The following is a 27,668-nucleotide window of genomic DNA, read 5'->3' as shown; positions in this document are numbered from 1 at the left end:
CCAATACTTTGGCCACCTCATGAGAAGAGAAGACTCTCTGGAAAAGACACTGATGTTGGGAAAGATGGAGGGCACAAGGAGAAGGGGACAACAGAGGACAAGATGGTTGGACAGTGTTCTTGAAGCTACAAACATGAGTCTGACCAAACTGCGGGAGGCAGTGGAAGACAGGAGTGCCTGGCGTGCTCTGGTCCATGGGGTCACGAAGAGTCGGACACGACTAAATGACTAAACAACAACAAACTCTTGGTTCATAAAGGTAAAGGTAAAGGGACCCCTGACCATTAGGTCCAGAAGCAGACGACTCTGGGATTGCGGTGCTCATCTCGCTTTACTGGCTGAGGGAGCCAGCATACAGCTTCCGGGTCATGTGGCCAGCATGACTAAGGTGCTTCTGGCGAACCAGAGCAGCGCACGGAAACGCTGTTTACCTTCCTGCTGGAGCGGAACCTATTCATCTACTTGCACTTTGACGTGCTTTCGAACTGCTAGGTAGGCAGGAACACGGACCGAGCAACGGGAGCTCAACCCGTCGTGGGGATTCGAACCGCCGACCTTCTGATTGGCAAGTCCTAGGCTCTGTGGTTTAACCCACAGCGCCACCTGCATCCTACTCCTGGTTCATACCAGACAGTAATTTGCCACTAGCCCAAAGTTTTGCAACATGGTACTCCTGGTTTGTACCAGACACTGCAAGACAGGAAACACAAGGAGTGGAATCTATCTGGAAGAAAGATACAGTTGCTTGTGTTTTCCCCGCAGCTCCTCAAGCATGGCTGAAATACAATACAATACAATACAAAACTCTTGTTAAAAGGGTAGGAAGGAGAGAGACAAGCGATAAGAATGCCTAGGGATTCCTGGGTCCATATGATGAAGAAGGCTGTTGTACAGTGGTACCTTGGGTTACATACGCTTCAGGTTACAGACTCCGCTAACCCAGAAATAGTACCTCAGGTTAAGAACTTTGCTTCAGGATAAGAACAGAAAGTGCGTGGCGGCGGCAGCGGAAGGCCCCATTAGCTAAAGTGGTACCTCAGGTTAAGAACCATTTCAGGTTAAGAATGGACCTCTGGAACGAATTAAGTTCTTAATCCGAGGTACCACCGTACTTCTTAGGAGGTTGCATAGAAGGCAACATTTCACCAGGTATATTTTTTCCCTATCACAGAACAGCAGTGAGCGTGAAAGTAGCACATGATGGAATATTTTACATGCAGCTTTTCAGTGTGCAGAGGCAGTCTCACATTTAGCCGTGGGCTGTGCACACACTATACCTTTAAAGCACATTTCGGCACGTTCTTTCCCTCAGTGAATTCTGGGCACCAGTTACCTTTCCCAGAAACCCTTAACAAACTGCAGTGCCCAGAATCCTCTGAGGAAAAGGAAGTGCTGCGAATGTGCATCAAAGGTAGAATTTGTACACAGACATGTCCTTCCAGGTAAACATGTACTCTTTATGCTTTTGGTCTAAAGCAGTGGGGGGGGGGGGCTGTGGCTCTCCACGTTCTGTTGGACTACAACTCCCATCATGGCTGACCATTGGCCTAGCTGGGCTGGATGATGAGTGTTGAACTTCAACAAAATTTGGAGGGCCACAGGTTCCCCAGCCCTGATTTTTCTGGAAGGGCGAAAGCCCCAAAGCACATTGTTTTTCTTCCTCCCTTACCTCCCAAAATATCCCAGCCTATTTCTGTTTCCAAAGAACTGTAATAATATCATGAAAGATTTGAGCAGGGCTGTCACTGATTGAAGAATTTTAATTGATTGATCTTCCGCCTTCTGACAGATTAATTGTTAATTAAATTTAAATAAATTTGCATATTACCCAAAACCCTCAGTATTGTGGCCTTTTTAAACAGAGGCAGGGAAGGGAGTGCAAGATAATTGCCAATTTAACGAACAAAAGCTACCAACAAGTGGCTATGTTATTTTTCCCATTCCCTCTCGCAGCAACTGGAAGAAAGAGAACAGCCTTGGGACTCACTCTCCGGTAAAAATACAGGCGGGGTGGGGGCAACCAGCCAGCATTAAAATCCAGTCTCTCCTAGTCCTGTGTGCCCTTTTCAGAAACCTCAACAGGCAGGAATCCGCCGGAATCACGGCAGGCAGTGCTGTGCAGTTTAGAGCACAGAAACCATTAAGTTGGCAACTCTTTAAGCCGCAACATTCCTCCAGAACTGGAGCAAGAAGAACTACCAAGGATTTCTTTCCGGCAAGCCGCACCTGCCGGATTGGGCCCCTTCCTTCCCTCAAAGTAGAGAGATAGAGACGCCCTGTTTTGGGACCCACTGGGAGAGCATCTCTAGACGCCAGCAGGCAAAAAGCTCTGGGAAAGGATCTCCCTCTTAGCAGCGGAGGCGGCCGCTTGAAAGGCGAGCGAGTCCGCTAGGGGGAGACAAGCCGGCTGGGAGCGCGAGTGCGCGCGGGTGCGCGCTTCGCCTGTCGAGCACCAGCGCTCGGGGCCGGGCTGGGGGCGGTGCGCGGGCGGCAGGAGGAGGTGTGCCCGTCGAGGGCGGGGCCGGGCTGACGCGCGGCAGGGCCAGGCAGTGAGTATAGGCTGCGCTGTCAGGCCGGTGTCAGTCTGATGAAGATTGGCATGCAGGTAAGCTGTCATTCAGGGAGCCGAGTCGCGGCGCGTCGCAGACTCGCAGGGGCGGGCAAAGCGGGCTCTGCGCTCGCAGCAGCAGCAGCAGCTGCTCCCGCTGCTGTGCTTGCAGCTGGCTGGGCAGCAGGCACCGGCCACGAGCCAGGCTTGCGAGCAGGGGAGGGAAAGGGGGCACGCGGGGGCTTTCCGTGCAGCGCCGTCGGGGAGACGCCCCCCCGGTTTCTCTTTTCCTCCCTCCTCCTTCTCCCGAGCCAGGGACTTTGGCTGAGCTCTGAGCCTTTTGACGGGCAGGACAACCGAGCAGCCGGCCGGGGGGGGGGGGTTGATAACGGACGGAGGGAGGACGACTTGCGTGGGGGGACAAAGCGGGCTTGGAGGGGACGGTGCCGTCGAGGAGGGCAGAGGTGGAAAGGACTCCGTGAGGATGTGTTTGGAGACGGACGGGCGGGCGGGCGTCTTTCTGGGTTCCTCTGCAGGTGCGAGGGTCCGTGGAGCGGCGGTGGGGTGTTTGGGGAGAGGTAGGCGCCCAGAGATCTCCCGAAGCTGTCGAAGGCGCAAGGGTTCGGAGGCGCAAAGGGGACCCTCCAAGGGGTGGGGTGGGGGAGAGACTGGCTTGGGGTTCTAGGGGGCGGAGATAGGAAGGAGTGAGGAGAGGCGCGAGATGCGGAAGGTTTGCGGGGCTGCCTTTTGGCTGGCGGAACCGCAAAGTTGAGAGAGGACGGGTCGGGAAAGGAGAGAAGAGGGGTCGAGGAGATAGAGACCCGACTCCTGGAGGCTGTGCGGGGTTCGATGGCGGGAGTCTAATTTGTGGGGGGCTTTGAAGGTGATAGGCTTGGGGCGCGGGGAAAGAATGACACCCCCCTTTTCGTACTTTTGAGCCGCGAGCGGTGCAGGAGAAGGTTAGGGAAGCCTCGCCGGTAGCGCTTTGGACGGCTCCGAGTGCCGGCAGTGGCGGAGGCGGGCTGCTTCCGAGACGCGTCGTCTTCCAACTTTTGGGATGCACCTCGGCGGGGGCTGTTTCTTCTTCTTCGGAGGCAGAGTCGGGAAGACCGCCCGGGAAGCTGCCGCTGGTTCGCTCGGGGAGCCGGGAGAACGCAGTTCGAGGTGGCGGTGTTGGGGAGAGACCCTCGCTCAGGGCGCCACGAGACTTGGCGGCCGGCGGCCTATCTGGGGGGTTTTGGAGCGTATTTAGGCGGAGCGACTGGGGAGGAGGGGGCTTGTTGCCGGATTCTTCAGCGGGGCCTCGCGCTGGGCCGGAGATCCGCTGCTGGGGGGTCCCTGGGCCGAGTTGTGAGCTCGGCCTGCTGAAGGGAGATCCAGCCGATTGCGCGACGGGGACGGCCGGGGCTCTCCGGCTAGGGCGCGCGGCTGGCTGGCTGGCTGGCGAGGGAGCAGGTGGGGAGGAGGCGGGGGACGGCGGCGGCGCTCTGCTGGAGGGGCGCCGAGGCAGAGGCTGCGACCACCCCCGCCAACCTGGGCGGGGGCCCCGGTGACCGAGGCCGGGCTGGTGCGGCTCGTTCAGGCAGACTTTCTCCGGCTCTCCTTTCCTGCTGGCTCGCTCCGTCTGCCGAAGAGACAAAGGGGCGCGCGTCGCTGTCGCCGCGGGGGGAGAACAGGCTGCGCTCGCTCGCTGGCTCCCTCCCCGCCCGAGCCTTGCGCGACGGCAGGCTCCCGGGGACGCGAGTGGGGCCGGGGGAGCAGAGCCCGGCTTGGGCAGGGTCTCTCTCGCCTCCTCGGGCGGCGCCCGTCTCCCGGGGAAGAAACTCCGGAGAGCAGGGAGAATCGCGCTCCCGGGCTGTTCCGCCTGAGCAACAAAAAGATGTCTGTTTGTTGCCGGCTAGGGAGTTCGTTGGCGAGCGGATCTCTTGCGCGAGGCTGCGATCCGGTCCGCGCTGTCGGTGGGAACGAGGAGCCTCGTTGAACTGGGCAACCGGGGCGGGGGTGATGGCGGCGCGGGCGCTTTCGCCGGGGCGCTCGCCGACTTGGCAGAGTTTCGAGGCCGTTTTCTCAAACGAAGGAGAAACCCCTTCCTAGCATCCATCTATTTCTTTAAACGTCGCGAAGCTGTTTTTAAGTCTCATTTTCCCCATCCCCCTCCGAATAAAACCACCGTCAGGAAATCGGTGGCTCTCTGTTTCCCGCATCTAGGGCAGCGCTTCTTAGCAATAAACCCCTTTGAACTAGGTGGGACTTACTTCTGGGTAAACGTGGGCTGGATCCCGCTGCTGCCGCTGCGTTAGAAATTATTTCGCTCCCACGTTTGGGCTCTAGGCGAGTTGGTTTCGCAGGAAGTTGTTAATAAAAATTTTAAATAAATAAAACTAGTAGCACTGTGATATTATTATTTTAAAAAAGCAATATAATTTATTATTATTGTTGTTGTGATCATGCCGATCCGATGATAAAAATGCAATTATATATGTAGTTATATACAGTGTGTGTGTATGTATATATATATATATATATATATATATATATGTATGTATGTATATGTATATATAATATTTCTTGTGATCATCCCCATCTGGAGAGGGTCTTCGGAGAGACCTCTGGTCCCGGCTTAGCTTCTCCCTCCCTTTGACTCGCTGGAGAGGGAACAGGAAGGCGGAGGCCGGCTTGGAAATCTGTGTTGTCGTTTTCTGAGTTGTGCGTCTCTCACCCTCGGCGTGTTTGCCTCTCTCGGCGTTTGTTATGTCTTCGATTCTCTCTCCTGTCTCTCTCTTCCACGCCGCCCCCCTCCCAAGACAATAGGTCATGCACACCGAGATCCCGGAGAAATAGCAATAAGTTATGAAATCTCATTGGTGCGTGGTGACCTAAAGAAAACACTTTGTTTGTTGTTTGTTTGAGGCACGATTTAGTAAACTTCGAAGAGGCTCCAGCGGACTAACCTTTCCGGTTAACAGCTCCTCTTCTTTTCCTTGGAGAACATCTCTCCGTTTCTTGGGATCTGTGGTCCCGATGGGGGCTTGTTGGGCTGGCGCCGTTCATTCTTCCTTTCTCTGTCTGTCCCCCCCCCTTTCATTCCCAGCTTATTTCTCTGGCTGCCTGCGGGTGTTTTTGCCTGTATGTCATCCTCCACCAAAAGACCCCTGTCTGCCCCCACCTCCAAAAGGGTCCGAGAGCCGCCTTTGATGAACTCCCAAACCCAGTTGCCTCCCGAGTTCAGGAGCAAAAAAGATTGGACAAAAACACTTGCAGCAAAGCTGGTGATGAAATAAAAGGAGTGTATTGCACCATGTTTATCCCCCAGTGGGGCAGAGCAGAAGACCTGCCAGATTGGCTTTTAATAATAACTTAAAAGAAAAAGGGGGGGGGAAACACCCAAGACCAGAGCTCCCACTTTCTCTCTTTGGCTGGACTCCTCTTCCAGCCTTCGCTCACCTGGTCCCTTCCAGTTGTAGCACAAAACAGCTGGAGGGCACCACGTTGGGGAAGACTGAGTTAGCTTAAAGGATTTGAAATTGACTTAAGGAGAAGGGGAGTACGGTGGGGAACGTCAAGGCTAAACCAATTGTGCATAAAGGTGATTTTAAACTAAGCTGAGTTTCCTGGTCTTCACCTTGGGATATAATCAGTGTTACACTTGGGGTGCTTCTTTCCAGAGAAGCCCAAGTATAGTGACTGGAACATACTGATTAAAATCTCCCTTTCAGATCATTCTCCTCCTCCTCTCCTGCCTTTCCTTATCTAGGATAGTTCCTTTCCTGCCTTCCAAATAGCTGTCATTTCTTTAACCTAAGACTTACACATTGAGGTCCTCACCCCTTGAGCTTCACAGCAGCCCTGCAAAGCAGGTTAGGCCAGGGACAGGGACTGGCCCAAGGTCACACAGTTGATTTCTTACAGCTCGGCTGGGATCTGAATCTGGATCTTGCTGCTGCTTAGTCTGGCTCTTCAACCGCTACAGCACAGTGGCTGGCTCTTGCTGGCAGTTGTGCCTTGGTCTTCAAACAAGCCCTATGGAGGAAAACTCCTTGTATTTTGAAGGCTGGTTAGGTTGTGAGAGCCTGAAGATACAGCCCTGCCTGTTATCTGTATTTACCCAGCACTATCCATGCATACAGCAATCCCCAGAATTACCTGAGGGTGGGTGGGTAGACCTCAACTCCAGAAATGTGGTTAGGACCTGGATATTTCTCAACCTTGTTGGTTTATTGCATTTATATATTAACTTTCTTCCAAGGAACACAAGATGGCGTTCTTGTCTCCCTCTCTCCCTATATCGTCCTCACGAACAACCCTGTGAGGTTGGTTGGGCTGAGAGTTGGCCCAAGGTCACCCAGGGAGCTTCATGGTCAAGTGGGGATTTTATCCCTGGTCCTACACTCTAACTCAGATGTGGGGATTCTTTGGCCCTCCAGATGTTGGTGAACTGCATCTCTCATCTGACCTAGCCATTTGACTTGCTTACTATAGCTGATGAGCCACCAACATCTGGAGGTCCAAAGGTTCCCCCCTCCTGCTCTAAACAATGTGCCACATGTTCCCCATGGAAATGAACCGCTGACCATTCTCCCTAATTCCCCCAACTCATTTGGGGAATGAAAGACCAATGGAAACTAACATGGAGGGAAACATGTGGATGGGAAAGAGCTTTTGGGTAGCGGCCTTCTTAAGGTAGAATGACCTATACTTCAGTGGTAAAAATGGGATGCTTATTATTGCCCTTACAGTCTGCCTGTCTTCCAAGGAGCTCAAGGTGGTGAACCTAGTTCTCCATTCCATTTCAATCCATCTACAGCAGGAATGACTTCCACACCAGCGAAACTGGTCAGTTTCATTGCAGACCAGAGTGGAGGGTAGATCAAGTGAAGGAAAGGGTCGGTGTGTGGATGATGCAGATGGACCAGAGTTATAGGGTTAAGGGAGTCACTGTGGACAAGAGAGAGTCTACAAAACAGATGTCGGAGGACTCAGATCTTGTTTGGATAGAATGCATCTTTGGACGAGTGAAAACTGCAAGGAGGGTGAAAAGCAGCTGTAACTACACCTTCCTTTGTTTGCTGTACATTTATATTAACCTCATTACAAGCACAGTATTTGTGTCTCTTTCGCATGTACATCAACAGCAGGGGAGAGACTTGCAATCACTTCCTTGCAGCATGTTGAAATCTGTTTGTGTCATCCCTACTCCTAGCTCCGCCTCTCCCCCCCTCCACCGCCCACAACTCAGCTCCTGCCAAAAATGTTAACTATGACAAACCAACCCCACTTCATAGTTGCAGTCAGAATAAACTGTAATAGGAGTAGTTTGTGACTGACATAACTTAGCCTGATTGTAGAGTTATTTTGGAAGGGGGAAGGTGTGTGTGTGTGAGAGAGAGTTGAGTGAGTGAAACCAACCAGCATAGAATTCAGTATCAGATTATAAAGTAGAGCTACAAAATAAGGTTGCATGGAGTCCTTGAGTGCTGGGCTTCGTAAGTCTGAAGTGTCTGGCTTCATCCATTTCAACTTTAAATTAGCCTTCATATTTTTAGAAGTTTTTAACAGGAAAAATAAATAAATATCCCAAGTAGAAATCAGACACTCTGGTGTATCCTTTCATCTGGGCCGCTGCCAAAAACAGATCTACAGCCTTGAGCCAATGAGATAGCACCAACACACTCTTGCTCCTTTATTGATCTCTGATACGAAGCTCGTGGCACTATCTTGTTCTGAGCGGAGAGTATTGGTCCACCCAGCCCAGCGTTTTGTGCAGCTGACTGGGAGCAGCTCTTCAAAGGTCTTGGGGAGATACCTTGATGCCACTGATCCTTTCCACTGAAGATGTGAAGAATTGAATCTGGGACCTCTTACGTGGAAATGTAGACCACTGTTTGAGGGATGTATAAGGTTCATCAACATAAGCTGAACTCTGCTCCCTCCCTGCCCCATTGCTGCCCCATGCCTTTTGCTGCCTGTAGCCACCATAACAAGACTTAAGCCTGACGTAGGAAGAGCTCTGCTGCATGAGGCCAAAGGCCCAGTTAGTGTAACGTCCCTTTCCCACTGTGGGCAGCCAGATGCCACTAGGAAACCAGTGCAACCAGCGGGAGCTGAGTGCAAGAGTGCTCTCTCTGCATTTGTGATTCCTAGCAGCCAGTATCCACAGGCCGTGGAGGTAGATCCCAGCCACAAGGCACCATGGCCTGCATCCCTGAACTTATGGGGCAGTGGAGAAGCTTCTTGTGGCTCACATAGCCCAACCCATGCAGATCCCATAGCGTTTCTGCCTGCTCCTGGCTTCCTTTTAATGAGCCTCTGGAATTTAATGGCCTGGAATGAAAATGAGCTCAGTTGCACCTTGGGGAGAAGTGGGTGCTATTCAAGGTCGAAGATGAAGGAAAGATGAATGTAGGAAAAGTCTGAATCTGATCTGAGACTTGTCCAGTCCAACAGCCTGTCCCCCTGCAGTGACCATGCAGGTGTCTGTGGGTACAGTAGTCCTCTCCTGATGCTGTACCCCAGACACTGGCATTCAGAAGCATGTCACCACTGGTGCTGGTGGCAATACGCAGCCATGATGTCTGGTAGCCATTGCTAGACGAAGTCATTAGATGCTAAAGCTAATCCCCCTTTTAAATCTTCCCAAATTGGTGGCCATCTCTCGGTGGATCTCGTGGGGCCAAATCCCACATTTCGATCTATGCTGTGTGAAGAAATGCTCCCTTTTGTCTGTCCTAAAATTTATCATTCAGATTCACTGGATTCACTTCTACCTGCTTTCTCTACACCGTGCATATTTCTAGATATATCATCCTTGTTGAATCTGCTTTCTCCTCAACTCAAAATCCCCCAATGTTCATCATCTTTCCTCATAGGTGAGTCTCTCCGGCCCCTCAATTAATTCTGCACACCTTTTTCTGTGCAGAACTTAGAGCTGTGTTTACAGACAGCTCAACAAAGCAGTTGTTCCTCTCTTAAGAACAGCTAGACTAGAGCCCAGGCAGGGAATTGGTGGCCTTATGGATGTTGTTAGACTACAACTCCCATGAGCTTCAGGCAGCATGTCCAGAAGATTTATGAACTGTGGTCCAGCATCTTGATGCCCCCCGCCCCACATCTGGATAGGTCCTGTATCCTGGTTCATGCTAAAGAGCCTACATCACACGTGTGAAACTTTTACCTGTGTTGTATCTCGAAACGAAAAGCGCTGACCATGCATATGGAGCTGAAGGGCCATGAAATTCAAGGGTAGCAGTCTACACAGACCTCACATGTAATCTAAGGCGATGTTCACATTAGTGGCGTAAAACACAACAAGGCGATTATCCGTCTCCAGTGCTTTTGGAGATGCATTTGCATGATGTCTACATTAGAGGGGGGCAAGACTGTCTTCACCCAACGCACATGACCTTTTTGGCTTCCCCACCCCTGCAACCCCAACTGCCCCGCCTCTTCCTGAAGTTGCCAACTGCACATGCATGCAGATGTGGCATTGTGATTAGGGCGTGGGACTAGCTAGGACCTAGGAGATTAGGGGTCAAATCCCCACTTGGCCAAGAAGCTCATTGGGTGACCCCGGGTCAACCACTGCCTCTCAGCCTGACCTACTTCACAGGGTTGTTGTGAGGATAAAAGGAGGAGAACCATGGGTGCCATCTCGAGTTCCTTGGATGAAAAGGTAGAACACAAATGCAATAAATAAAGGAGAGATGAATGAACAAGACGAATACATAAAATGCTGTGGCTCTTAGGGTATGCTCACATAACAGCTCCAGTTTTCTAATCTGATGATGATGATGATATATTTATACCCCGCCCACCTGGCTGGGTTTCCCCAGCCACTCTGGGCGGCTTCCAACAGAATATTAAAATACAATAGTCTATTAAACACAATAGTCTGATTGAAGCCAGTTTGAGGAAAAATGCATCAAGCAGCAACATTTGTCAAGAAAATACAGGCACATGGAACCTTACAAAAGGACAATATGAGTGGACTCTCTGTGCCCTGACCTCAGCAGAAAGACTGATACTGATGAATTGGGAAAATAAAAACGTGGCTCCCTTCTCTGACTGGATTGAAGACTTATACAAACTCGCAACATATGAACAACTTGCATATAAACACAGACTCGCCGTGGACAAATTCAATGATATTTGGAACCCATTCTTACAAACATTGTAAGAGGTTAAGATCTGGTGAAGTACCACAACAACTTTGTAAAGTATGAAAAAAGAAAAGAAAATGCAGACTCTCTATTGTTTGTTGCTGGTGGTGTGTGAATGTGCCTTCAAAAACTGGGTGCAGATTAAGTGGTACTGTGAACATACCTGGAGCAGAAACAGTGGTCCACTTATAACTGCAGCTGCCAGTATAATCTTCTTAGCTACTCTATAGGAAATAGCCACTAGAGGGGGATGAGAAGCATAGGTTTCATACTTGTTTGTTTTTAATTTTATCTATTTTTATTTTTTAAACTAGAAGCCTCACATTACTTATGCCAGGTTGAGATGTATGCATTTTCAAGTGTTTTCCCCACCTCTTTGTGTTCTGCAGCCGACTCTCCTCTCTTCTCATTTATACCATAGCATCGTCCTCTGTGCCCCTCTTGCAACAGCGCTCATGCCTTCTCTGCATCACACACTCGTTCATGCCAACCAGGATGCCACTTTCCTGTGCGCCTGGCTGTCCCCGTGCAGGCTGCTGCTCCCGAGGCTTAATACAAATAGGTGCTGCAATAAAATGTAGCAATGTGGAATGCTCCTCTTTAGCGTGCCAGCTAGCCAGCCATGCCCTTTCCAGGATATTCCATTCCTCCCCTCTCCAGTTTTCATTTCCCAGCTGCTGACAGTCTGTGCCCACCGAGCTTGCTCCATTTTCATTGGGCTATGCCCTGTCTTATATACACATGCGTTATTTGTTTTTCCCTGTTTGTACGTCTGCAAACTTTCCGTTGTGTCCAATGCTTGCCCTGCTCAGAGTAGACTTACTAGAGCCAACTGAGGTTCATTAATTTCAAGGTTCCTCTTCTGTGCAGAGAGAGGAATGGGTTTGCAATGAGTATGTAAGAATGAATAGTGTTTGTTTGTTTTTTATTCACAAATAAAAGCTTTGCAGACTTCTGATTCTAGGCTCAATTCGTAAGGAACACAATTGCATCAGTGCTGCAGAGAGACTTGGCACTTTGCTTCTTGATGCATCCAAAGTTTGTGTTCAAGAACAAGATGCCTGATGTATTTAAGAGGAGGGGACACAAAAGTGAAACTGTGGAAGTTGTTGATCTGTTGGAACCTGAACTTAAAGGGTTTAGATTCCCAGGCGGATCCTACACTCAGAAGAAAGCTCTGCTGGCTTCATAGGTACAGTGGTACCTCGGGTTACATATGCTTCAGGTTACAGATTCCACTAACCCAGAAATAGTACCTCGGGTTAAGAACTTTAATTCACGGTGAGAACAGAAATCGTACTCTGGCAGCGGGAGGCCCCATTAGCTAAAGTGGTGCTCCAGGTTCAGAACAGTTTCAGGTTAAGAAGGGACCTCCGGAACGAATTAAGTACTTAACCCGAGGTACCACTGTACATTGTTTACAGCCCAAAAGCGAGACAGTAACAAGGAAACCTTTTTCTCCTGTTGGTTCAACTTCGGCAGTGTGAGTAAGCTGAAGTGGGAAACCTGTGGCCCTTCAGTTGCATACCCTCCAACATTCCTCAGATGGAAATAGGGACATTTCTCACTACCTCCACACTAATCTCCCTCAACTCTCCATTTTTGCCCTCCCTAGCAGAGCATTTTTACCGCCACTACATCAATGAGCCGCAGCACACATGCCTTCCAATGTCCTGAGAAAACCCCTCAATCCTGATTTTTTTTTTATTTATTCTTTGGCAGGTTTACAGAAAACACAAACACACACCATTTAATAAATTTTAGAAAGGGGCAAAATTAGACATGGACACACAAAGCATTGTTTTAAAATAAATCAAGACTCCCTCTTTCTTTCTGACCATGGAGGGTCTGCCCCTGTCTACACCTCAGAGCTGACACAAAATGTGAGGCTAGGCTTCAGAGGCAGCAGTAGTCTCTCCTCCTTGCCTGTTCTCTGGCAGCCACAACAACAACAACAACAACAACAACAACAACAACAACAACAACAACAACAACAACATAATATATTATTTATACGCCACCCATCTGGCTGGGTTTCCCCAGCCACTCTGGGCAGCTTCCAACAAAATATTAAAATACAATAGTCTGTTAAACATTAAAAGCTTCCATAAACAGGGCTGCCTTCAGATACCTTCTAAAAGTCAGATAGTTGTTTATTTCCTTGGTATCTGATGGGAGGGCATTCCACAGGGCGGGCACCACTACCAAGAAGGCCCTCTGCTTGGTTCCCTGTAACCTCATTTCTCGCAGGGAGGAAACTGCCAGAAGGCCCTCAGAGCTGGACCTCAGTGTCCGGGTTGAACGATGGGGGTGGAGATGCTCCTTCAGGTATACAGGACCAAGACCGTTTAGGGCTTTAAAGGTCAGCACCAACACTTTGAATTGTGCTCAGAAACGTACTGGGAGCCAATGTAGGTCTTTCAGGAGCGGTGTTATATGGTCTCGGCAGCCACTCCCAGTCACCAGTCTAGCTGCCGCATTCTGGATTGGTTGTAGTTTCCAAGTCACCTTCAAAGGTAGCTCCACATAGAGAACATTGCAGTAGTCCAAGCAGGAGGATAACTAGAGCATGCACTACTCTGGTGAGACAGTCTGCGGGCAGGTAGGGTCTCAGCCTGGGTACCAGATGGAGTTGGTAAACAGCTGCCCTGGACACAGAACTGACCTGCGCCTCCATGGACAAGCTGCTCAAATGAGGAGGCCAGCGGCAGTGGCCATGGAGAAGCAATGGGAGGCCTCTGCCATTGCTGATACCAGCTCATCCTGCTCTCCAAGCTGGGCACTGGTGGCACTGGTGGCACTGGTGGTGGAAATAGGGATATTCCTGGATCAAATTGTAATTTTTCGTAATTCTGGGACTGTCCCTGGAAAATAGGGATCCTTGGAGGGCATACATGTTGCTGGACACAGCTCCCATTATCTCCAACCACTGGGGTTCCCCAGCCCTGGAGTAAGCAATGGCTGCCTAGATCAAGCTGTTTGCAGGAGATGGTCTTTGAGTTGCAACATTGGATAAGTGACCTTTTTCTCATTCTAAGGCTGTCTTAGGCCCATCAATGAAATTACCCTTGACGACTTGGTGGTAAAAGTCTTTCCTGGAGGGGGCCCTGTGTAAGCAATTGCTGAGCCTCTCTCCTCTGCACCCAAATTTCTCAGTGGTGCAGTAAAGTACAGTCGTGCCTTGGAAGTCGAACAGAATCCATTCCGGAATTCTGTTCGACTTCCAAAACGTTCGAAAACCAAATCGCGGCTTCCGATTGGCTGCAGGAAGCTCCTGCAGCCAATCGGAAGCCGCGGAAACTCCATCAGACATTTGGGTTCCGAAAGAATGTTCACAAACCAGAACAATCACTTCCAGGTTTGCGGCGTTCGGGAGCCAAAAATCCGAGTTCCAGGGCATTTGGGATCCAAGGTACGACTGTACATTTAGACTTTAGGGCTCAGTGGTCCCTTCTTTGGACTGTAATGTGTATCATTTCAAGTGTAGTAAGTCAGCCCAGCTTCATTCTTCTGAATGGGACCCTTGACCTCTGCCCTCAAGTCCTGCCCTGATGACAGCACTGCATTCACTGAGGAATACAGGTACATGGAAGATTTCTGTAAAATTTATTTATTTTGTCCTGCGCATGTTTCTGCTGTTCAGGAACAGCAGGATAAAGAAGGGACAAGAGCTCTTCTGCATAGCCCTTGGCTCTATATGGCATGAGAGAATTGGATCCCAGTAGCAACACACAAGGAAGACTTAGAATCATAACGTTGGGAGGGACCTTGAGGATTATCTAGTCCAACCCCCTTCAGTGTAGGAATATGCAGCTGTCCCATACAGGGATCGAACCTGCAACCTTGGCATTATCAGCACCACGCTCTAACCAAAAATACCTAATGATAGGATGAGATCTAGAGGTCCTCTCCTGCAGAGCGTGGTAATCGCTAGGTATATAAGAGGGTGAGACTCTGTCTTTTCACGCTTTTAACCTAAAATAGGCATTTTGGGACTCTTTGAACTGAAAGTTGTGTTGCAGAAATTCAGGAAAAGTGTGAAAACTGAAGGATAATTCCACTATGATCTGGCTGTGATCTGTCCAGGAAGTGTGATTTGGTTCAATTCACCTGAGAATGCAAACTGAACATCATCCTATGTGCCTGCACAGGTGTGCAAATTTCATGTCACATCCCTGAAATGTATCCTAAACTCTTTTCTCCTAAGGGGTAAAATTTTCAGTCTCCTTGATAGCAGAATAGTAGCAGAAGCTAGAAAATATTGGCTTGACGCCTTAAAATGTATGAGTGAGGGGTCGTTTTCTTCTTTTTAAAAAGAGAGAGAGAAAGAAATGTAATTATACAGGTATCTCTTTCTCTCTCAAATCAGAAGTAAACTTTTTTTGAGGGTGGGAAGCATCAGGGAGCTGCTGCTGACACGTTTTGCAGGTTTCTACAATGAAGCGCAATTTATAAATAGTTTTTGCAGAGGCATTAACATAATTACGGCTGTCGGGAGTTCGGCTTCAGCAGAGCTTGCTTGCAAAGGGTTGCCTTGTGGAGATGCCGATGTCTGTCCGTCTCTCTCTCTCTCTCTCTCTCTCTCTCTCTCTCTCTCTCTCTCTCTCTCTCTGTGTGTGTGTGTGTGTGTGTTGTTTGGACTGCAACAGAGCTGGCTTTCCTCGGTATCTGGTTACACGAAGCTTCCACGAAGGACCTTTACGCTAAGACCTATCTCACTAAAAACATATCCCTCCATGTAACAAGAAACCCAAAACCAAGCAGGATATTTTAAAACTGAAGCAATGAAGATTAGATTAACTCTCCTCCAAACTGGGCTCTTCTGTTATTATTTTTGGCTGGAATGTGGATGAAGGCAGCTGGCTCCATCGAGGGTCAGGAGAGTCAGTTTAGGTTTCAAATGTGGGGTGGGAAAGTGGGGCTTTCTCCCTTTGTTTCTTTTGGGGGAAGAAAGGGGGAAATGACAAGGATGGGTCTTTGTGTTCCTTGCATCAATAACTGGGCACAAAAGGTAAAAAAAAAAGTTAAAGGACCCCTGGACGGTTAAGTCCAGTCAAAGGCGACTATGGGGTTGCAGCGCTCATCTCGCTTTCAGGCCGAGGGAGCCAGCGTTCGTCCACAGACAGCTTTCCGGGTCATGTGGCCAGCAGGACTAAACTGGTTCTGGTGCAACGGGACACTGTGACGGAAACCAGAGGGCACGGAAATGCTGTTTACCTTCCTGCCACAGTGGTACCTATTTATCTACTCGCACTGGTGTGCTTTCGAACTGGGACAGAGCAATGGGAGCTCACTCCGTCGTGGGGATTCAAACCTCCAACCTTCCGACTGGTAAGCCCAAGTGGCTCAGAAGTTTAGACCACAGTGCCACCTGCATCCCTATAAACTGGGCACAATACACCTTCTGGCTGGGCCTCTTCAAGCTTTACTGCCAGCAATGCTCCAAGCGGGGCTGGGATCTGCCCATTTCCCACCGTGCCCCAGAGCAATGTCTATGCTCTGCTTCCACTGTCAGAGGCTGTATGCCCCCAAATATCAGTTGCTGGGAACCACAACTATTGTTGCACTTAGGTGCTATCAAAGAACTGGAGAGTTGGAAGGGACTCCAAGTGTCATCTAGTTCAAATGCAGGAATCTCAACTAAAGCATCCATGACAGATGGATTAAATACCTCCAAAGGAGAGTCCACAACCTCTCGAGGAAGTCCATTCTACTATCTGACAGCTCTTACCAACAGAAAGTTCTTCATGATGTTTAGGCGGAATCTCCTGTCTTGTAACTTGAATCTTCCAGAGCAGGAGTAAACAAGCTCGCTCCATCTTCCATGTGACAGCTCTTTAGATATCTGAAGGTGTCCATCATATCTCCTCTCAGTCTCCTCTTTTCCGGGCTTCCAACTTTCCATAGACATCTGGTTAGCTCCTGGGAGAACGGGATACTGGACTAGCTGGGCCATTGATGGTTCAAAAGTCTCTTCTTATATTCTTAACATGGTTTCATTGGAAAACATCTTGGAAATTTTGAAATGGAGGTTTACACAGCCAGCTGCCCCATATGGAAGACCTGAGACCAGCTTCAGTGCTAGTGAGTCCTGCTGTTGGGGTCCTGAGCCCCTGGTCGTGACCCTGGCATGGCTCCAGGCCTGATTGGTAGAAGAGAAAGTTCTGCATTACAATCTTGTGCAGTAATGCTTTAGCGGGAAAGAGTTCTGACATTGTTATGGCATTTGTACCCTACTTCCCCTCCAAATTGCTCCAGTTGAAGTGCACCCCCCCCTCCGCCATCCCATTCCATCTTCTCAACAACCCTGTGAGGTAGGTTAGGCTGAGAAATGGTGCCTGGCTCAAATCAGCTAGTGAACTTAATGGCTGAGTCGGGATTTGAAACTTTATCTCCTAGGTCCTAGCCCAAAACACTAACAGCTCCATCACTCTCACTCACATCTTACTGATACCCAGTGCCTTTTTTTCTTGGAAAAAAGGTGTCAGTACTCACCAGGTTCATAGCAATCCACCTGCTACTGCCACTGCCCTTTTCACGGGGGGGGGGTCATGGGAACCCCCCCAAATGTCTGCCACCCAATGGGCTGGCCAGCCAGCCAGCCAGCCAGCCAGCCACCCATCCTGTCCTGTCCGCTCATAGCAGCTGGGCTGCACTGTGCCTGTGCCGCTGCCTGACCGCACATGCGCAGGCTTGCGGAGGCTTCACCTCCCTCCCCCTCCGTACCCCAGACCTATTGTTTTCCCCTCCTTCCATGGCCCACCACTGCCACTGGCTAAAGAGTGGGAAAGTGGTGTGCATGCGCGACAGCCAAGCGCCTACGCTGTGGGTGCCTCCGAAGCCTTGTCCTGTTGTGTGGCTGGGAAGCGCAAGGGGATAAAATCATTGATGCTTGCCTTGCCACCTAAACAACCTTTTCTTAGGAACTGGGAGCATGGAATGGGGGAGGCAATAGTTGAATCATAGAATTGGAAGAGACCACAAGGGTCGTCACAAGATTTGGGCAGGGGGCAGAAAGCTGATGGTACTGAGTACTGTTGAGCGCCGCCAGAAAAAGAAGAAGCCGATACCTAAAATTTGTTGTGGCATTGTAGAGTGAAGATGCTCCAAAGTGTTGAAAGCACCCTTGTATTCATTCTGATTCCTTTCTGGCCTTTTTAGTCGTGGTAGTCTCAAAAATACTTTTATTGATGCACCCAAGCCAGGTTTTGTTTCCTTTGTGGTTGTCTTTAAAAGTTACAGCCAACTTTAAGAATCTCTTTATGGTATGCAGCTGATGGAAGTTGTCCATCAAAGCTTATGCAGCAATAAATCTGTTGGTCTTTAAGATGACACAGGACACTCTTGGCATGACAACCTCTCTCTCTCTCTCTCTCTGAAAAGAAAATACCTGTGTTTGCTTTTGTGACTTGTGTTAAGGTTTTTCTCCCCTGAGGCTGATGGCATAGGCCTATAGAATTAACAGATTACCTTTTTAAAAATTGGTTGCATGAGAAATTCCTGTATCGTGACACCCCTTGTCAAGGGACACACTTTATTTCCAAAAAACGAGATTGGCGTTTTTGTTTTGTTTTTAATCCAATAACAAACAAATGGCGCACTGCTTTTAGTGTTGCCACCTTATGGATATTCTGGGTCCCAGCTCTGCTCAACTCTCCTGTCTATACCATGGTAGGGCAGAATTCAGGTGTGTGGGATCTGCCTTGTGTTTTGTTGGACCCCAAGATCCAGCAACAGGAGTGAGGTGCAAAAGGCAAACACTTGGCATGAATTGGTGCCTCTTCGCAGTTGCATCATCGGGGTTTGGGCCTTCAGTTTGTTCTGAAAAAGTAAGTACTATTAAAAGTGGAGCAATTCTGGAAGCACGCAAACCTCCCTGCTGTATGCCTTGGGAGGTAATAATGTGAAAGCTGGTCCAAAATGCTGTGACTGGACTCTGCCAGCGCATAACATTGGTGCTTAAAAGCTCACACTGGTTGCTCACATGTTACCAGGCCATGATCAAGGTTTTGGTGTTAATTTTACAAGGCCCTTAACAACTTGGGTCCACGGTATCTTAAGGGCTGCCTGATCCCTTGTACCTCTACCTGATCGCTAAGATCTTTGGGGGAGTCTCTGTTGATCGTCTCCCAGGGCACAGCTGTATGTCTGACCAGGAGACACATTTACAGTCTTGTGAGCCCAAGGCTGTGGAATTCCCTCCCAACTGAGATTAGACAAGCACCCTCCTTTCTGACCTACAGACTCATGACAAAGAGCTTCCTTATTCAAGCAGACATTTTAAGGCAGTCTTGCTGTTCTTACGGAGTATTTTTTAATTGTTCTTATTTCCTGTATGTGTTTTTTCTAAAACATTTTTTGTTTATGTACACTGCTTGGAAATTCTGACTTTGCAGTGATATATAAATATCTGAAATGAATAAATGAAATATTAAAGGTGGGGGAAGGAACGAAACCACTTCTAAAGCGATTTGTCCGTTCATACAGCTACTTAAGGAGATGGCAGCTCCTAAGACTATAGAGATCTGATTCTCTTCTTTTCAAAATTCGCAGCTATTTGTTACCTCTCGCTTAACACTGTTGTTCAGGAAAGAGCCTTGGGGCAGTGTGTGTTTGAGGAGAGAGACTTTCAAAGCAGGGATACTATCTACTGGGAATGCCAATGCCCAGGAAAGATGTCAACGTGGCGGTTGGAAAACATTCATGTAGTTTTTATGCAAATAAAGGCAGTACCTAGTTTGCATAGTCTGAGAATTAGCTCAGGCTGCAGATTAAACCTGGTCCCGTACCAACTTCCTTTGGTGATGTGGGATTCAAGTGGCCCAGTTCTCTAAGGCAGTTCGTCTTAAATGGCTAATCTGTGATTCATTTCCACTCTAGAAGTTGGGAAGTTAGCAAGGCAAGAGAAAGTTAGGGCATGCTGGATTGCATCCAACCAACCTACTCAGAGTAGACCCATTGAAATGAATGGGGGTAAGTTAGCCCTGTCTATTAATTTGAGTGGGGTCTGCTGTAGCATATGACTCTCATTGGATACAACCCATTGACTTCCTCCTTTGCTAGAAAGAGAGAATTAACCAGTAATGGGCAAACATCCCTTGGGTCAATATGAAGTGAATTCATTCTGCAGAGCCTAATCATTTGAAAAAGAAAGAAAGAAAGAAAGAAAGAAAGAAAGAAAGAAAGAAAGAAAGAAAGAAAGAAAGAAAACCCTTGAGAATAACTTCACTTTCTCCTAGCCCAATTTGGGCCCATTGAATTCCCAATGAAATCGCATGTGTAACAGGGTCTGCGGTGTCCCCGGCACATGTATTTTTGTCACCTGCCTATTATTGCATTTATATCTCACCTCTTTCCCAAGGAGGTCAAGCAGCCATACATGGCTCCCTACTCCCCATGTTATCTGCACAACACTCCTGTGAGGTAGTTTTGGCCGAGATAGAGTGTGGCTTGGACCCCTGTCAACCGATGAAAGTCATAGCATGGTGGAGAGTCTAAGTCTGAAGGCAAAGAAACCAATAGCATGTGAAGCCAGGACCAGTGACTGTTTCGCCTCCATTCTATGATTCTACCACTTTCATCTTTGCTGAGTTCTGCAAGAACAAAGGAGGGATAATAATAATAATAATAATAATAATAATAATAATAATAATAATAATAATTTTTATATATATCCCGCCCTCCCCAGCTGAAGCCAGGCTCAGGGCGGCTAACAACAATAAAAATCTGTCCATTTTGGTTTCTCTCGGTTTTTCATTTTTCCATTCTTTAGTTTGGTTCTTCTTATTTCTACATCAGCTTTCCAGTTTTTTAAATTAAAAAAAACCTCCCCATGATACTTCACCATCCTTTTAGTACTAATTTCTCCTAATACACAACATTCGCCTGCACTTTTGCCTAATATATGTGTTTCCGCAAAGCAGTTTCCGCAGATGTTATGCATTTTTTTGTATGTTGTTTCGCTAGTACGTGTATTTTCACAAACACTTTACCCAAGTTTAGGCTTGTCTGTGTGTAAATGTTGCTGGGCTGGAGAACTGCATTGCAAAATTCAGAGAGCCACGAATTTCGAAGGTGGGCTGTGTTTTGGTTCTTGTATTGTTTCACAAAGGGCAACTTAGGTGCAATTTGCCTTAAGATGCAGACTGAATTGAATTTCTCCTCCATCCTTAACTGGGGCTGAGGAGCTGGAAGCTGGCAGGCAGTGCCACCTCTTTGATCAGCCGCAAGTAAAAATAATTGTTATGTACTGAAGTTCTCACCCTGGGCCAGCAGGGAGATACTGTAGATAGTTTTCATTCAGGTCCACATATGCAAATAAGGGATTGAAAGTGACATTCAGTGATTGGATAGTTACAGAAAGTTGTTACAGTTGCGTTGTACTGGAGCTCTATATAAGCAGGCTGGCTGAACCCTTCAGTTCAGTTCTGTTCTGCCCTGTGAATAAACAAGAGCTGTTTGAAGAATTGCAGTGTCGTCTGATATGTTCACCCACAACTTAACAATAATAATATAATAATAATTTATTATTTATATCCCACCCATCTGGCTGGGTTTCCCCAGCCACTCTGGGAAGCTTCCAACAGAATATTAAAATACAATAGTCTATTAAACATTAAAAGCTTCCCTAAACAGGGCTGCCTTCAGATGTCTTCTAAAAGTCGGGTAGTTGTTTTTCTCTTTGACATCTGGTGGGATGGCGTTCCACAGGGCGGGTGCCACTACCGAGAAGGCCCTCTGCCTGGCTCCCTGCAACTTGGCTTCTCGCAGCGAGGGAACTGCCCGAAGGCCCTCGGAGCTGGACCTCAGTATCTGGGCAGAATGATGGGGGTGGAGACTCTCCTTCAGGTATGCTGGTAGGAAGGCAGGCAAAGGAAAGCTGTCTGAAAGCTGGTGGGGGGGCACTGTGTCCCACCCCCAATAGGCCAACCTGCGTGGTCCAACACTCGCAAACATTCCACTGCCCTGACTAATTTTTGCTAGGGCACCTCAACATCCATGCTAAGAGCTCGGGTACCCTGGGAAAATTATATTTCCCTGCTCGCCTGACTTTGAAGGAAGAGAAAGGAGTTGCTTGATGAATGCAGAGGGGAAGGCAAGGGAGAGGCTTCTGCTTCCTGGCTGTCAAGCTCCGTGTCTCAGTACCTCCATTATTAATGATATGATAGCTGCCAGAAGCTACTTCTGCATGTAAGAAAGCAAACTTCCTCCTCAGCCAGTAAAAGCATCCTTTTTACCCTTCCGTAAGTGCTAAGACCATGACTTATGCTGCAAGCTGAATTTTTGACTATGGCAAGGTGGAAGAAATGGATTAACATTAAGATCCGGACATCTCACCGGATTAAATATTTAATGTTAAAGTGTGATGGGCAGAGTTTCAAGGAGTGATGTGCTGGACCCTGCAAAGCGTATGGTTGTTGTTTTTTCTCTCCATCTGCTGCTGCTGTGGAATTTCCCAATAGCTGCAGAATAATGGTCTGTTGCAGTGCAGATGTCAGGAGGCGACGCGGCTCAAATCAAAATGTGATCTATTGCAAGAAGCCTCGGCTCCAGGACTATCATGTGCAGGAGGAGACAGCAGCTGTCTTCTGTTATTACTCATACAACGGAAAGTTGGGCCCAGCTCTCAAAGCTGGTCATATTAAATGTCAGCGGGGAAAGGATACCGCTATGTGCTCGAAAAAATGTCATCTCTTTAATCTTCGCCTGCATCCAGCAAGCGATTGGGCCCCGTTCGCTTATTTTCCTTGCACTCTTGCCAATGCATGTAGCAGGTTGGAGGCTGCCTATCTGAGGAACGCTGCCAAGATTGTCTGCTGAAGTATAAGTTGTGTGCGAACAGAGGGAATGGCTGGTTAGGAAGTACAGGAGAACGAAGATTCTTGTTCTGTTTGTCCATTTTGCTCATAGTTTTGGAAGCACAACAGCAGGGATCATTCGGCTGGTAAAATAAGGGGTGGAGGGGTTGCACAGCATGATCTTTGCAGAGGTAACTCGTGTTCTGATTGACTGTTTGAGGGGAGTTTTCCTCTGTATGTTTCTTTGAATGTCTCCCTGCTATGTGCAAAGCCAGACTTAGGAAAGCCATAATCACCTGTTGCTTTCTTATTATATGCTGGTTTTGTTCAGTTTTGCTCAATAAAGTGTTATCAGGATTTCTTTTCTCTCTGGGCTCCATCTGCGTTAATTAAATGACATTGTGAATGTTGTAGAGAGCACTGTGAAGATGCTGTAGTTGGGCAGGACTGGCAGGAGGAGTGGTCCACATAGTGTTCAGGATTTGCTTGGTTCTGTATACTTGCAGAATGCATGTTTTTCAAATCCTGTGTGATCTGTGAATTTGGGAGAAACATTTGCCAGGTGTGTTCCCAAATAGAAGAAGAAGAGTTTGGATTTGATATCCTGCTTTATCACTACCCTAAGGAGTCTCAAAGCGGCTAACAATCTCCTGTCCCTTCCTCCCCCACAACAAACACTCTGTGAGGTGAGTGGGGCTGAGAGACTTCAAAGAAGTGTGACTAGCCCAAGGTCACCCAGCAGCTGCATGTGGAGGAGCGGAGACGCGAACCCGGTTCACCAGATTACGAGTCTACCACTCTTAACCACTATACCACACTGGCTCTCATGATTAAAATAGTTCTTTTAATCATGCAGATGAAAATGTTGTGTGAAACATCCCTTGTGAAAAGTGTAAGAGTCAGTGAATTGGGCCGGAAACATCCATAAGAAGTCATTGAGGCAAGTCCTATAATCATCTGAATCATCTGTGGTCCTCAAGATGTTGCTTCCATTAACCCTGACAGTTGACCCTGCTGGCTGGGGCCAATGGCAGACGGTGTCCAACAACTTCTGGAGGACCACAGATCATGGTCTGAGCAAATGGATGATTAAGATGTAGTCCTAAGACAGCAAGAATGCAATTCCTTTCTGATGTTAGTGCTCTATGCCATACACACGCAGAGCAGAACAACCAGTGCAGTTTAGTTCTTACAGTGTTGGGCTAGGATCTAGGAGATCAGGGTTTGAAATCTTACTCAGCCAAGAAGCTCATTGAGTGACCTCGGGCCGGTCAACATCTCTCAGCTTCGCCTCCCTCTCTGGGTTGTTGTGAAGATAATATGGAAAAGGAGAGAACCACGTGCTCAGCCTCCTTGGAGCAAAGCTTCACGAGGTGTTGGGGGCTGCACAAAATGAGGTTGGGGGCCACATTCTGCTCCCTGGGTGCTGGTTGGCCACCTGTGTTTAGGTTGCTGGTATCTGAAAAATGAAAAACTGTTTTTGAAAGAGCGTTACCCGGAACTGGTTTTCTGTGTGAGTATATTTTAAAAGATAAAGAAGCAGATTTAGGCTCTTCGCCGCCTTATTTAGAATTGCCCTCACACTGATCTTGCTTGGAAATAAAGACAATAGCGTGAAATATTATTGATTTAATTTCTTGTCTAGCTTTCACCATAAGGTTCCAGGGTGGGTTACAGCAATTTAAAATTCAATATTAAAAACAATTTAATGGAAATTACTGTCACAGGACTAGGGTGGGTCCTGAAAATATATATCCTCTTGGCTGCCTAAGGCTGAGGGTCTGAGGCTGCTCATATGGAAATAATGCAGACCAAACTTCTTCGTTCTTGTGTGTGTGTTTCAGCCAAACCCTCCAAGTTGGAGAGTGGTTCCTTAGACACAATGAACTGCATAAAGTGAAAGAGGTTCTGCAAAGTTGGGGTAACTTCCTGGGTCTCCTTTGGAAACTGGGAACCATAGGAAGTCCCAGAGCTCTTTTTCCCTGTCCCCCTGGTCCCAGAACTCCATGGGAATCTGATTATGAAGGTGTATAGAAATAAGGGATCCCTCTTTTCCGAGGTTGAACACTGTTGTGCTGGAAGGAGAGGTAATGGCGTTCGTTTATCCAGTAAATCCCAGGCTGGTTTGGGGAGGTGCCTGGAATGGAAAGTCATTGGGCTAGTTGGAAATGGCTCTAGGGATCCAGCAGATGGCAACCTTCACTCTGATTCAACAGGAGACCTGTCACATGCCAGCCACACAGAAGACGATCTAGAATAAATAACTGCCCTCTTTCCATCCTTCCACCCCTTCTGGCTCCCCTGCTCTGCGCTGTTCAAGGTGTCGCCCTTCTAGGACATAACTGAACACAGTGGTACCTTGGTAGTCAAACGGCTTGGCTCCCGAACAAATCAGCTCCTGAACGCTGCAAACCTGGAAGTCAGTGTTCCAGTTTGTGAACATTTTTTGGAAGCCAAACATCCGGTGCGGCTTCCGATTGAGTGCAGGAAGCTCCTGCAGCCAATTGGAGGCTTCGCCTTGGTTTCTGAACAGTTTTGGGAGTCGAACGGACTCCCAGAATAAATTAAGTTTGAAAACCAATGTACCACTGTACCAAGGCTGTCCATGGTCACTGCTAATGGCTTTCTGCCCCTTTCTTCAACCAGTGTTTAACTGTTTCCATTGCACTAACCATTTCCTTCCTGGGTCTTTTTTCTTTACTTTTTCCTTTTTTAAAAAAAATGATATTTATTAGAAGTTTAAGAATTACAGAAAAAAGAAGAAAAGAAAACAACAAAAAAATTGACAAGACGTACATTACAATACATAAAAGAAAAAGCATAAAAAACAATACAACAATACAGCAAAAAAACCAATAACATTAAAACACACATCCAATGTTCCATATCTTTATCTTTCATTTACTTGTTTCATCGACCTCCTCACACCTCCCTTTTTGTATTCTAATTTAATTAATTGTTTCAGCAAATTCTTTCCATCTTTCTCAATTTTTGTTATATAATTTATCTTAACGGTCTAACCTATTAATTAACTCAGCAAATCCTTTACATCTTTCACTATATTCTGTCATTCAATTTACCTTAATTTATTTTAACCTTATCTTACCATAAAAAAACCTTAAAACTTAATACTTATTTGTACATGACTCCTTATATCATTTCTACTAAAGCCAAATAGTTTCATTCCAACATTTTTCCTAATACTCGTTAATTTTACACTAATTCTCAAAATAAATTTTTAAAAACTTTCTTCCAATCTTCATCCAACGTCTCTTCTTCCTGGTCTCGGGTTCTGTCAGTCCTTCTTGTCCATTCCATCTAGTCCATCAACCTGGTGATCTTATGTCCGAGGCCCTTAAGTCTCTTCCATGTCCCTTCTGCAGATCTTCTTCTTGTTTATACCTGCTTTTCTTTTCTTTTTCCTTTTCGATAACAATTTATTGATTTTCCAAAAATAACAAAACAAAAAACAACAACAGAAAAAAGGGAAAATATCATAAACAGATTAAACCATAATGTTTTTGGTTGACTTCACTCCCCCTCTTGGTTCCATTATAATATACTTGTTTATGCACGTCCATAAAACCTTATATACATAACAATCCAATTTTAAAACCTTCTTCATCTTATTACAAGTGACTTTTAGAAGTTATACTAATGTAAAAGTCTGTACACAAATCTTAAGAAATATGCATTGAGCAATTGTCTTTTTTTGTAATAATATGCCCTGCATAGTTCAGTCATTTATTTTGCCAATCTTCTTCTTTATCTTCTTTGGTCGAGGCTTCTTCCTTCCATGAGGACTGGCTGGTCTTGGCCTTGCATCCAGTCTCGCATATCGGAACAGAGTCTTTTGTTCAAACAATCCATCAAGTCCTTTACATCTCAGTATCATAACTTCAATTTTTTAAAACAACAATCATTTTCCACATTTTCTTCAAATCTTTATATGTCTTTTCCCAGGCCTTTTTGGCAATTTTACAATGCCACCACATAGGGCAGCGTCTTAAACCCTTTGCCCTCCCTTCTTATTTCTTCTCTAACACAGTCAAAGCCTCCCAAATCATTTCCCATCTTTATCAGTCAGGTCCTCCCATATCATTTCACATGAAATTCCATTTTTGTCTTTGACTATTTTTACTTTCCCAGGTATTTTCCTCAGCCCTCATTTGTCTACCAGTCCCACCTTGGTGGTTTGTGCTTTCACCTCTTTTAATCGTCTCGCAGCCTCTGAAATTTCCTTTTCTTTTTCTGTGTCTGGTTTCCAGCGTGGAACCTGCCTAGCAGAAAGAATGTCCATTGCAGATCCAATGCTGCTTCTGTCTCTACCCCAGAAGCAGGTGCATTCCATACATGGGAGAATCGCGTTCGGCTGCCAGTTTAAATATAGGCATATCTCTCTGTGTCTGCACGCGCACATCTATATAGGGATCGCTAATTTGCACTTCTGTTGGAAAAGGTGGCAGACATTCAAAATGACGTGATACATGTTTTGGTAGTGGGAGTGGTGGTGGATGCGGAGGGGTGCTGGAAATCAGCTGTGGTCCCAGCGAGCGGCTAGAGCAGTGATGGCCAAACTTGGCCCTCCAGCTGTTTTGGGACTACAATTCCCATCATCCCTGACCACTGGTCCTGTTAGCTAGGGATGATGGGAGTTGTAGTCCCAAAACAGCTGGAGGGCCAAGTTTGGCCATCTCAGGGCTAGAGGATCCAAGCTGAAAGTCATCTGCACTCATCCCAGGGTCTCCTGCTTCTTGTTTACTTTTGCTTTCAGCAGAGATGAGAGACCTCTGCCCTGGCATCCTAATGTGCCCCTTCCCCAGGCCTCTCTACATGGTCCTTGGAACTATTCCCTAGGTCACATTTCTTACCAGCTTTGGACGCTCCTTGAGTGTTTTCTTGGTGTTGGAACAAGCCTCTGAACTCTTACAGCGCTGCTTGCCCGCTTGAATGGCAGATAGAGAAAGGTGTGTGCAGAAAAATGGCTGGCTGTACGATGGTAAAGATGATATCCGTTGCTCCTCTCATTCTTTCGTCTAACTCAGGGGTCAGCAAACATTTTCAGCAGGGGGCCGGTCCACTGTCCCTCACACCCTGGCGGGGGGACAGACTATATTCTGAAAAAAAATAAATGAATGAATTCCTATGCCCCATAAATAACCCAGA

At 47.3% G+C, this 27,668-nt stretch overlaps 2 protein-coding genes across 4 annotated transcripts in view; one reads left to right on the top strand and one right to left on the bottom strand.

The window, feature by feature from the left end:
- Positions 1-644: 644 nt before the first annotated feature.
- Positions 645-11,189, bottom strand: LOC308574527 (uncharacterized protein; the record flags this gene model as incomplete). The annotated part of the gene is made up of 3 exons (XM_081172420.1): positions 645-776; positions 3,480-4,445; positions 11,121-11,189. The coding sequence occupies 3 exons, from the start codon at positions 11,187-11,189 to the stop codon at positions 645-647; spliced, it is 1,167 nt and encodes a 388-aa protein (XP_081028546.1).
- PKNOX2 (PBX/knotted 1 homeobox 2) overlaps positions 2,499-27,668 on the top strand; it is a 443,888-nt gene continuing 418,718 nt past the window's right edge. For 2 of the 3 annotated variants that reach the window (XM_081171734.1, XM_081171729.1), the window contains exon 1: positions 2,499-2,605. The gene's annotated coding sequence lies outside the window, so the exon portion shown is untranslated. Of the gene's footprint in view, positions 2,606-19,278; positions 19,410-27,668 lie in introns of those variants that run through there. The other variant, XM_081171731.1, reaches the window with a different exon arrangement.

Source organism: Podarcis bocagei (assembly GCF_964188305.1).
Source record: "Podarcis bocagei genome assembly, chromosome: 15".
NCBI classification, from domain to species: Eukaryota; Metazoa; Chordata; class Lepidosauria; order Squamata; family Lacertidae; genus Podarcis; species Podarcis bocagei.
The sequence above is the reverse complement of the archived record's forward strand: the minus strand, read 5'-3'. Positions and strand labels throughout refer to the sequence as shown.